Source organism: Lepisma saccharinum, chromosome 23 (assembly GCF_977018435.1).
Source record: "Lepisma saccharinum chromosome 23, izLepSacc3.1, whole genome shotgun sequence".
In the NCBI taxonomy this organism is placed as follows: domain Eukaryota; kingdom Metazoa; phylum Arthropoda; class Insecta; order Zygentoma; family Lepismatidae; genus Lepisma; species Lepisma saccharinum.
The window spans coordinates 45,127,477-45,140,304 of NC_139251.1; the positions used below are offsets into that span (position 1 = coordinate 45,127,477).

Consider the following 12,828-nt stretch of genomic DNA (forward strand, 5'->3'; position numbering starts at 1 on the left):
TGTGACGTCAAAATGTCACACGTATCCTGCAGACTCCACGTAGCTGGTTGACACGCTATCGAGTCGCGACACTAGCACTTTGCACCACTTCACTAAAACAGTTGCAGAAAAACCACCCCTTGGAGATAAGGGTTGGGGGCTGTTTTGTTAAACAGGGGACGAAGTTATCTACCTTGTGGTATGTGTCCCATTCCTTAGCGGGGCTTAGCTTTAAAGTTGCAAGAATGTGAACACAGAGTTTGATTATATCAGAATTAAGCCTAAAGCGCCCATAAGATTAACATGGGGTAGGTATCGGTGGGAATCGATGAGAGTATCGGTATTTATATGGTTGTTGGTTCAAAGTACCCTACGTAGTACTCTCAACTTGTAAATTTTAATAGATTTGAAAATTTAGGGCGCGGGGAAGTATGCAAGTGCCCCCCTTGCCACCGCTAAGTTACTCCTATTAGAATTTCAAGCTCTTCTTGTTACTGATAGATACTTGAAAGATAAAAGTTTATCTTAAAATGGTTTCGAACATACCAAACCTATACCGCGTTAGGTACATCCTGTCATGTTTCCCGCGCTTGAGGATCGTTGGCTAGCAGAAACCACACGACGTTGCCGTTGTAGACAGAGTGAACCCTGCCTTGGGCCGAGCTGAGGTCAGGTTGCACGTAAGATACGCAGGAATGTACGAATTCAACACCACACTAATCAGCACAACGCTTATAAAACAAGTTTCTTGCAGACACCAACAAAACACATGGGAGTTAGACTGCAACGTGGCAACGCTGTCTGCGTAAGCGCCTCTCTGTTGGCTTCTATTCGCTCCTCGCTGCCCAGCAGACTACTTTTCCCTCGTTTCTCATTGGCGCAGAAACTGACGAGTGATCGCTAGCGCGGGAAACGTGACAGGTTGTAACTCACGCGGTATGTAGTTGAGCTGCTTGTGATGAAGCTCTATATTTAATGTCTTTTCCGTGCAAGAAGGTTGAAGATGCTACAGAAACCGTAGCGCATTTGAGCCGACGTCAAGCGTAGCAAGAATGTCGCCCAACGTGGGGTACGTAGCGACAATCTCGGTGGCGAAACCAGTGATTTATCCACACACAGCAACATCCTACAACACCCCCCCCAGACATCGTCTCAAAATTTCCTCAATACCCTTAAAATGTTTCACTATAGGCTCAAGTTTGGCTCTAAATATATAGCCTATCATTACACACATCATATAGACAGAACACAAACGTGTCAATTGACACATATACGTTGACTCCAATAACACATTAACGTGCAAGCTGCAAATTATGCACTTTTTGGTGTATCTAAATATACACAGAAATGCATAAAATGGCACTCTCATCAGCTGGTGTTCCATGTGATGCATTAGAAATGCATCAGTTGGGAAGATCAGACAAAATCGTTTCAAAGATAGCAAAATTTCACATATAGCTGTGTCAATTCATGCATTAAAAATGAATTTATATAATTGTGTATTTTGATATGTTGCTGTATTTAAACCACTCGTACAATATGTATTCTCAAACTATGTATTATAATTTTCGCAACTTTCAAATTAATAATGGCCTTCAACGTGTTTTATTATGTTTGATGTTTGATTCTTTTTTGTCACAAGTTTTTACATTGTGTTTGTAGAGAGAGTGTGATCCTGTCTTCCAGAATAGCACATGAGAGTAAATTGCGTCATGGCATCAGTCAACTATTTCAGATTCCACCTATTGTAGAGGCGGATAATAATACTTAATAGTTTTGAGAAGTGTGTTATTACCGAATTGTGGTTATTATAGAATAATTAACGATAATTATAAAAGCGTGGTGTTTTGATCATTGCAGACAATCGAAGCAGAGTGTTTGAATATGGACCAGGGCACCAAGTGGGACGCCACATTTACCACACGGAGCAAAGAGTGTGGAACGAGGCAGTAATTGCTTGTACACTGCAAGGAGCATACTTAGCTGTCATCAATTCAGTTGAAGAACAGAACTCTGTAAAAAACATTTTTGCGAGTTACGGCGCCCCTGCGGAAGGTTATGCGTTCATTGGATTTCACGACAGGAACGCTGAGGGACTCTACGAGACGGTTCTAGGTGAGTGGTGAAATCTGTCGCTGTTACTATTGTTAGTTCGAGTTTTGGTTTTAAGTTCACTTTATGCACAGGAAGGATAATCAGAATTGGATCTACAGTTTAAAATGGGATTTGAACTACTGTGCCTCCACCGGGAACTGAACCTGGGGCACCTTAATTACAAGGCGACGATGTTACCACTACGCCATCGGAGAAGCCGTTATTATGTCATTAAAACACAGTATAAATTAACATAATGCATTTTCGTATCGGTTGAATTCTCTTTGCCGATACCAATGATCTTGAGTTGCTGAAAGAGCGTCCAAGTGAAGCAATTCAAGATTTGTCCTTTTCAAAGATTCGTTCAACCTTCCTTGTGACTTGGGGGTCCAACACAGGAAGTTCCATGTAGATTTCCGATAAATCGGTACCCTCTTGGGAACTGTCCAAATTACAAACGCTCATTTATTCTTTACTATTGAAGAAAAATCAATGATTTTACACACAATCGAACCAGCTCGACCCTCTCTATCGGTTAAGCGGGAAATGTTCATTCCATGTATAATTTTCATACACGTTACCATAGGAATTGTCCTAACAATAAGAAATTGAATCTTGCTGTGCACAATTGTAGTCGTTGCCATGGAGATTTAAAATATTTTATTTTCTGTCAGACACGCCAGGTAAGTCAGGGAATTCTTAAAATTAAGACATGGAAGGCGGTGGACGTAACGAAATGAAAATACTTGGAAATAAGATTCTGGCTCTAGAATGGACCAACCTGTTGCAGCATCTAAACGACAAATCATCAACACTATCATTTGAGAAGTAAGCATAAGGCTATCATATTTATAGTAAAAATTTGGTATATTTGTCACTAAAGTTGTGACACAAAATAACTTCTAAGTTCAACTTAAAATGAAATGATTGATTTGAGAATGTTCATAATCACCTTCAAAATGAGTCGCATATATACCTATATTGGTGCAATTGCACAAAACTACCACAAAATGTAACTGTTGCGTTGGTGCCGCATTCAGTATCGTGCTGTGCCACAAGCTAGTTGCAGACGAAATCATGTTATTATTGTTTGTCGCACGCTTTTGATATCGCGAGTTGCACAAGAAGTGAAAATACAGTAGTCGTTAGTTATACGGAGCAAAATGTCTTTGCAATACTAGCCGTGTTGGTATTGCTTGTCTGCGCCATCAGAGACAGAATCAAGAATTATAGTGCCTTACGTGGCAATGTTGTTCCCTATTACGTTGTTCCACCGCTGGAGAGGTTCTGTTGCTCTTGTCCAGTCTTACGGCGGGCGGCTTACATGCTGGCAAGGAAAATTTGGAGTGAGGAAGCGACCAATCCAGCGCGATAAGAAGCACAGCAGTCCGTGGAACGAGGTGCGGGCAGCACCTCTTCCCGCGACGTCGTAACTCTCAGCACGACCGCTGTTGTCTGGTTGGTCTGCGGCGTATTCCCCGCTCCCCGCTCCCCACTTCCCTCGATAGCATGCGTGTGTTGCCCGAGTGCTCCTCAATGAGATTCCACGCTTATGCACGGTTCAGTCATTTTGTCAAACATTTCAGTCATTTTCGAAACGGCGCCACTCACAGAAGTCCCGTGTGTCCAAGAGCATAAAGGGTTGACTTCCGGTCTCGCTCTCTGAAGTGCAGGGCTTGTCAGTGACGGCAGGCAGGAAAAACAATGGACTCCGTTAGTGTTACGTTACAGCAGACGACGAGCTGGGACTGAGTCTAAACAGATAAAAACGTGTTTTTTCTCTATTCAAATACACTGAGTTTCCCATTGCAAAGGGTAGCTTTAAGAATCGTGACAGCAGTTACGAGACAAAAATGTGACGTGCATCACACATCAATGTAAAGATAAAATTTCGGGGAATACGTTTGTATATAACATATACCTTACAGATGAGAATGTAAAGAATAAATGAGTTGGAAAATGAGTAAAGCGAATGTTCCGCCATTCTTCCATGATCCATACTGTGCAAGTAAGAAAGCAACAGTGTAGCAACGCTGTAGACAGCGTAAGTGATTCGCAACATGGTTTCCATGCATCTATACGGAGAACGATCGCGGTAATTGAGAAGCTTATTTTACAACTTCCGCACGTCAAATAACAATTTCAACACGTTACCACCACATGTTAACCTCGGATACTTCATCAGCACTACGTATTTTGTGAGTATAAGAATTAGGATAGAAATTACAGATGTGTCCGGTATTGTAAAATCTTAACTTAATGGCCTGAGGCTGCTGGTCTCCCATCATCCATAGCGGCAGCGTGATCGACTTGAGTTCGGGTGAGCCTCGGCTCGGCTTCGGCTGTGCTCGGAACTGGAATGTTATGAAAATGCACGATTTTCTTACTCCGGTTATTCTTTACCTTATCCTCTGTAAGGTATGTGTGATATATAGTCGTATTCTCCGAAATCTCATGTTTACATCGATGTACGACACGCATCATAATTTTGTTTCATAACTGCTGCACAATAATTAAAACTACCCCTTCCAATGGAAAATCCTATTATTTGAATAGGAAGAAAACACGTTTTCCCGTTCTTTAGACTCAATTCCAGTTCGTCGTCTGCTTCTGACGTCACCACTAATAGACTCCATTGAGAAACAGACGACGGACGGGATTATTTTCTGGAAGGTGTATGTACACTCACCTCACTTTCTATTCCGGTAGTTTGTTTCTTTATACAGCATATTTGCAGAAGACACAATTAAACCTATAAGTGTATCAATATACGCTGTATAAAACACACCTTATTACTAACTTCGTTGTCCGTACAGTGGCATTCAGTATTCCACTTTTACCCCACAGATCTGGTCAATAAGTTGGTGCCCTTTCGCTTGCATCACTTGGGCGCCGTCACTGGTTTGAGTCCAGTCCTTAGCATGACAGTTTCTTTGTAAGTGTCCCTTCAGGAAATTTTTAGGCCTGCTTTATACGGGATAATCATCTTTAACATTTTTGCTAGCATAAATGCAAGGTAAATGCTTCCTAAAATATTATAGCAGAAACTACTCTACACGGAAGCATTTCATCGAACATTTCGGTTAGATTTTGCGATTACAGTGTATAATATATACAGCACGAAAAGCACGTCGAGTTACAGCATATATGTTGAGTGCACGATGTTTACAATTGAAACAACTAAAATATTATTTCATACGTTTACTGCATACGTTATAAAGTATGTGTAAGCAGCGCCATTCTTTTGTACCTAAAACTATTTAATACGAAACGTTATTCCTCTCCGTTGAATAGTTATCGTCTTTTAAAATTGTGAAGTGATACATTGTTTACATCTCACGCGGCAGCCATTACATCTACACTCGTGACCTAGAGGTCGGTTCTGATTGGTTATGCTACGAAAAATGCTCCGAAAATAGGATGGATCTTATCCTTGAGAAATGCTAAGAAATATGCCATGGTATCTGAAATGTCATAAGACTTCTCTATTTACATGGTAGCGTTTTGGTCATGGCATAAATGTTCAGAAAAATATTAAGGGAAATGTCTAAAGCCTGCCTTAAGAAGTGGGAGACACTGTGGTAGCCTTTGTGTAACAATGTATTTTGCAAAGCCATTTGTGATTTCTCGTATTCATCTCCACAAGATGGCCTTGCCAAAGATCGTCCATTCATTTTTTGACCGCAAGAACCAATTCCTTCACAGATTCCGTGACGGACATTGCAGCAGACCTATTTCTTGCCTAAATCTTTGACTGATGTTTGCGATAGAATACGTGATCATGTACTATATGAAAAGGGGTATCAGATTATCTGTGCCCATGGTTAATTTTACGTAGAAGGGTTCCGGGTGCCTTAATATCATGATTAACCCTGAACAAACTTTTTCCCTGATGCAATCTAAACACAACACTCGAGCGATGAACGTGGATGAACGCTGTGCGGAATTTTGTATCTAAGTAACTAACTGAATAACTCTCTATCTTTCTTAAACCCGAGGGTTTATGGATGCAGCAACACAATCCTTCCACCTGTCCCTATCCTGGGTAAGATCAATCCAATCTTTTTCATCCTTACCGATCTCCTTTAGTTCCATCTATACGTCATCCCTTCACCTTCGTCTTGGCCTTCCTACAGGTCTCAACCATTAGGTTTCCCAACAAGAATCCTGTAAACTCGTCTTTCCTCTCCCATTCGTGCCACATGGCCTGCCCACCTAAGTCTTCTTGATTTAATCATTCTAATAATATCTGGACATGAATACATATTATGCAGCTCTAAATTATGTAACTTTCTTCACTCACCTGTCTCCTCATCTCTTTTAGGTATGTACAAATATTTTCCTAAGGATTTTATTTTCAAATACTCTTAATTTATGTTCCTCTTTCGTATCACATGTTGTTATTGTCGAAGAGAGAAAAAAGTATTTCCTAGGTTTTCTTCGAAGTGCCTTACGATGTCGTTGAAGTGGCAGTTAATATCTTCATCTTTGGCAAATTCATCGCTGTCGGTTTTGACATACTTACAAGCACCACACTTCCTGCTGCAGTCAAAGAAAGTAACGAGTATGATTTCATGCATTATTCGTTTTATTGTATGATAAACGACCGCAACGAACCCATGCTTCCCTTGATGACCCGTTTTGCCGCCGAGATATTGAGCCGGCTTAGACTTCAGGTTCTTTTACGTGTTTCACAGCATTGAATAAAGCCTTGGGAAATTGCATCCAATAGTCTTTGAACCCTGCTTTAAGGCCCGCTTTAGACAAACAACATTGTCCTTTGCACTTTTCTTAACATTTCTGCCATGACCAAAATGCTACCCGTCTAACCGAAAAACTTTATGGCGTTTCAGATGCCATAGCATATTTCATGGCATTTCTCAAGGATAAGATCGGTCCTATTTCCGTAGCATAACCAATCATAATGCACTGTATTTTCGTGGAGGCGAACGCTGACGAGCCCTTTTTCTCCCTCAATGACCCGTCTTGCGCTCACAACTTAGCCCTTTTATGCAGCATTGGAAATAGCATTCCAGCTGCTTTGCCGTCGTGCACCACAAGGAGCCAAAGCACAAAACAGAGTTTACTGAAAGGTTATGTTTTAAAATTTTCCTCTGCCTTTTTTTTTAATTCCCCAAGGTGTTTCACCTTTTTATAGGGGCATCGCCTAGGCGATTGGGTTACTGTAAGGTAATGTAAAATTGCCATTTTGGGAGTGTGGGTACAGTATTGGAGAACGTATTGCTAGGTTGTATCGTAACGTCACTCGTGCACACTCCTTGGACGAGTGGGTTCACTCTCTTCTCATGTACGCACGATGAGTCAAGATCATATTGAGTGGGTTTATATCATTTACATGAATAAACGGATGCATTTAATGTAAATTTGGAAGTTACTTGTTACATCAAATGAATATTTCTGTGTTTTGTAGGAGAGGATCTGTACGGCATTTACAATTCTTGGGATTTTATGGAGCCCAACAGCGAATTTGCTGCTGATGAAGACTGCGGGTCAATGAGCAGTGAAGGAAAACTGAATGACATTAGATGCGACCTCCAAAGAGCGTTTGTGTGCGAAAAGTATGCAAGTGAAAGCAAATAAATTTTGTCAGCTATTAGCTCTACTTACCATAAATACCTTCTTGTTTTTCTTTTTCTCGTTTTATCATAAAGATCTGTTGTAAAATGAAGTGATGAATGTTCAATTTTTTTTTTCATATGAAACTGTGTGTTGTACGATTGTTGAGATTAATACCATAGGCTTGAAATATATTCAATACATTTATTATACAGAAGGCCATTTAGCACATACGTACTTCTGCTTGTAATCGAAACAACATATATTTTTTACTACCATAATTTAAGATTAAAACACTTCACAGTTCAATATGAAGCAATAAAGTTTTGACTTACAACATATGAGTTGCAACTTAATTAAATTGAATTCTCTAATTATATTTAGCTAATTTCTTGAGCACGTAGAGAACTGTATTTCATAATCCCTAAAACAAACTTAACCTTACAACCATTTAACCAACTCATGTGTCTCGCTGGTAGAGATTCTGGATTCCTATATCCTCCAGGTTGTTTTGATGTCCCATTATCATTGTTCTTTCCTCTATTTCATCTAACCACAATTCATTTTCACCATCACAATTAGCCTACAGAAGTAGAAAAACGACATTAAATAATTGTCGAACAAGCCAACCACCATGAAATTTATGTTATAGTCTGCTTATTTCATTTTCAAAAACCTAGTACCTCGAAATTCAAGATATGCTATTTACTAGGAAACTGGCTTTTCAGTTAACATTTCATTGTTGCCTGATCAAGATAAATGAAAATAAACAAAGGTCCAACACAACACTATGATGTATGACAGATTCGTCTCGCCTTGCGGAGAACACATTCCACGCTGATGTAGTTCCATTAACAACCCCTGCGTTAGTATAGGGTGTTTATGTTTCAATGTCTTGTAATGATTCATAATATATTTCCTTTATTTTCTACACAAATGTATTTGTGTGTTCTTTACAAAATATAAACTGGGGGATTATATTTATTTGGTACGGTCAATAAATAACCGGATTAAGGCCGTGAAAAAGTGAAATAAAATGACAGATCGATGAAATTACGTGATATGTAGGCCAGGCTGGGGTACGCCACATGTCTGCGAGACGAGTTCCAGACCGCGTTGCTAGGTGGCAGCACTGAAAGGGAAGGGAGGCTGTGTATGGGCAGTTTGCCTCCAAGGCGTCAGTCAGTTATTCAGCGAGGTGAGTCATGGCGTTCACAGTGTCAGGTGCCACAAAGGACAGCGATCCGTGATACAGTTTTTGACGGCATTTTCTCACCCTGCCGGAGGAAGCGACCGAGAAGTGGACCACGATGGTCAAAGAAAAACACGAACATCACCTTGCGAACAAAGTCGACTTGTCTGCTTTTCTTGGGTCGCTGGGACGAGGGGTGTCTCCACTCCTTGCTGTCACATTTACTCTCTGGTGTATACCTGCTGAGCAAGATCTCGTCCCTTGCCACAATACGCCACGACTCACCTCACTGAATGACTTGCTGGCACCTTGGAGGCAAATTGCACATACACAACCTCCCTTTCCTGCCAGTACTGCCACCTAGCGACGTGGTCTGGAACTCGTCTCGCAGACATGTGGCGTACCCCGGCCTGACTTGCATATCCCGTAAGTTTCATCGCTCTGTCACTTTATTTCGCTTTTTCACGGCATTAATCTGGTTATTTATTGACCGTACAATTCATATTGAGTGATAACGTCTTTTCATTTTAAATAAGCATAGCCGAAGTAGTAGTGAGGGCGTATGGTATTGGTTGTTAGTGTATTATATTCCCATTCCAATAGTCGGAATCTGTGAATAGTCCTATGTATGTGTAAATATATAATTCAATACATAAAATACTATTTACTTGCACTCATTTTCCCCAAAATCGTATCTGCTGTATCCTTCATTATAATAATAATAATAATTGTTATTATTATTATTATTTGTGGTTGTTCTTTTCTTTGTAATCGTTTTTCTATTTTTATTATTATTATGATTTTGTTTATGTACAACAGGCAAATGTATAAACGGGGTTAGGTGGGAGAACAGCCTCAGACTGAACTTCGCCCTACAATAAAGAAAATTTGAATTTGAATTTGAATTATTATTTGCTTTTCAATGCATATAGTTCTCGGACAGAGTGAATGATCAGTTAGAAGGAGCGGTGTAAGGGGTACCTTCCACGTAGGCGCCCAAAAGTCAACCTCACTTCCACGTAGTACACCCTGGACTAAATACTAACGAGGCTCTGGCGACTGGCACTATGGCCAGTATAATTTTTTGTGTTGTCCTGTTTTTGTCCTTGTGTGTGCTGAGTGCCCGTTTACAGCCTCAGCTTTTAACAGAAGTCAGAAGATTTTAAGATTTTTAGTTATGCAACGTTAGAGTTGTTATTTGTAATGATAAGGGGCTGGCCCCCGTAAAACGTGAAGGGTGCATAATAGCCTAAGTGTTGACGCACCCAAAATTTTAAAATTCAAATTCAAGTTAGAACGAGGTAAATAGGATATTAAGATATGTTTATCAGAAATGAGGAAATACAGCTGTAACAAATGATTTTGAAGAATACTTCAAGAAATACAAGTCAACATACAAACGTGTGTTACAAGCTGCAAAGAAAGGGCATAATGGAAAATTAATTTCAGACTCTTCGAATAAATCCAGAGCAATGTGGGGCATAGTAAAAACAGAACTGCAGGGAAATTGCAAAAAACTACAAAACATCACACTTCATCAAAATGACACAAACGTAAGCGATCCTTTGGTAGTGGCAAACTTGTTTAATAAATACCTAATCAAAGTAAATAAGGATAAAGTCAAAACCAATCAAAACTCTGGTAAGGTTAAAATGAATACACATAATGCGTGCATCAATGTTTCTACGCCCAGTCTCTGTTGAGGAACTTACAGACATCATCTTAAAAATGAAAAGCAAATGGTCAACTGGCTTGGATGAAATCCCATCCTCAATTATAGAAATGTCACACCCATATCCGACACCCATTATGTTATATAGTGAACTTATCCTTTGTTACCGGTGTGTTTCCAGAGAAACTAAAACAAGCAAAAATCAAACCAGTGTATAAAAAAGGGAATAAGCGTAGTGTAGATAATTAAAGGCCCATAGCTCTGCTTTCACCCTTCTAAAAAATCATGGAGATTGCAATGCATAAACAAATTACAACTTTCTTAAATAAAACAACATGATATCTAAATCACAACATGGTTTCCGTAAAGGCAAATCAACAACTACAGCAAAATTCGAATACATCGAACATGTCAGACAACTCCTGGACAATAGGGAACAGTGTGTAGGTCTCTTTCTCGATTTATCAAAAGTTTTGGACACAGTATCACATGACCAACTTCTGAAAAAATTAAATCACTATGGAATAAGGGATGTAGTAAACACCTGGTTTAGATCTTACCTGCAAAATCGCAGTCAAGCTGTAGAGACTTACATGTAGAAGGGACAAATACCAATGCTTATCCCCCATATCTCTAGGCTAGAGGAAGTGACATGTGGGGTTCCTCAAGGCTCTATTCTAGGGCCAGTACTATTTACCATATACATAAATGACCTGCCCTCTAACTTACCCTTAGTTAAAACTACCTTATATGCAGATGACATAGCATTGTGCTAACTGGCAAAAATGAACAAATCCTAAATTCAAATATAAAAAACACCTCAAACGAACTTTGCAAATGGTTCCCCACAAATAAATTGACGATAAATAAAAACAAAACTTTAGCAATAAAATTCCATCATTCAAGAAATAAGAACAATGAAGAATCAGTAATAAAAATAGAAAATGAACACGTCAAATATACAAATTCCATAAAATTCCTGGGTATTTGGATACAGGAAAATCTCAACTGGGACATACAAATTGAGCACCTAGGTGGGAATTTAAGCAAAACCATATATGGTTTACGAACCTTAAGAACCATAATAAACAGGGAAACAATAATAACAACATATGTCAGTCCTTTCCAGTCGCAACTAACATACGGAATTGAATTTTGGGGGAATGCTAGAAACAATGCAAAATATTTTTATTCTGCAGAAGAGAGTAGTACGAATTATGGCAGGAAAGAAAATAAATGAACCATGTAGGAAAATCTTCAGGGATATTGGCATTCTACCATTACCTAGCCTATACTGTCTGGCTGCCTTAGCCGAGACCATGGACGGAAGTGCGCATGCGCCAACCGGACGCGTTCAATGGCTAAATAGGGGTGACGGAGCTTTGGACAGGAAGCGGGTTCCTTGAAAATCGTCTGCTGTAGAAACAGCAATGAAGTTTCAACGAAGTAACATCGCCGCCAAAATACATACAGAGATGTTTACGAATTATGTAAGGGTTAGGTAAGCCAGTCATAATATCAGCAAACAGAACATTTCAGGAAGGTATTCATATCGTCACATTAGTAGATAAACTTGTTTGTAAAGCAGTAACTTTATTTTAGATCATTCAATTAAATTGATCTTCTTAGTAAATATTATAATTAGCACAAATGTACACAACATTAATCAGGACAGTATTTAATAATAATAATGTTGTATCAGTGACGTGCACTGAGGAGTAGCTAGTCTAGCAGAGATAGATTAATCAATCTCACATCTCTAATTATTTTCAAATCACAATATTTATTGTATTGTTGAAGCCACAGTTCATATGCAACACTTTCTTTTTCACGCGCTTCTCGTCCCTCGGTGCGATACGCGGACAAAACTGGCCTAGCTCGCTCTTCTTCTGCCTTAGCAGTTCCAGGTAGAAACGGGTTTCCGAAGGAAAAGGGAAGATTTCTGCCTCTACCTCCCTTGCCCCCTCGCCCCCGCTGCAATGGTTGAAAGCCCGTGCTTTCAGGTCCCCTAGTCTATCTCCTATAGGACAGATAGGGGACTGGTTTCCATTCGATTCCTTTGTAAATCCTCTAAAGAACTCAAGGGAAAATTTTCTGCAGTACTTATGTTCTCTGTATTTACACATTTTACACTTTGTACAATATGGATGGTTATAATTAAAGTGACGGTGTTCAGAGTGGTACAGCACGGGCTGTAATGAGAGTAGCAGTCTGAAACTTCGTAGATATGATAATGAAGCAATGCGCTCGCGAATTATGCAAAAAAAAAAAAAAAAAAAAATAGTTCCAATTCTTGCCACCAGGGTAAAAAATG

General features: G+C 39.6%; 1 protein-coding gene across 8 annotated transcripts in view; it reads left to right on the forward strand.

Annotated features, from left to right (window-relative positions):
• The window catches only part of LOC146005387 (hemolymph lipopolysaccharide-binding protein-like), a 102,518-nt gene extending 92,796 nt beyond the window's left edge, over positions 1-9,722 (forward strand). For all 8 annotated transcript variants that reach the window (XM_083144610.1, XM_083144611.1, XM_083144618.1 and 5 more), the window contains 2 exons: positions 1,840-2,094; positions 7,505-9,722. In XM_083144610.1, coding sequence (XP_083000736.1) covers positions 1,840-2,094; positions 7,505-7,674 — 425 coding nt within the window. In that variant the 3' untranslated portion in view covers positions 7,675-9,722. The remainder of the gene's footprint in view (positions 1-1,839; positions 2,095-7,504) is intronic.
• Positions 9,723-12,828: the final 3,106 nt, after the last annotated feature.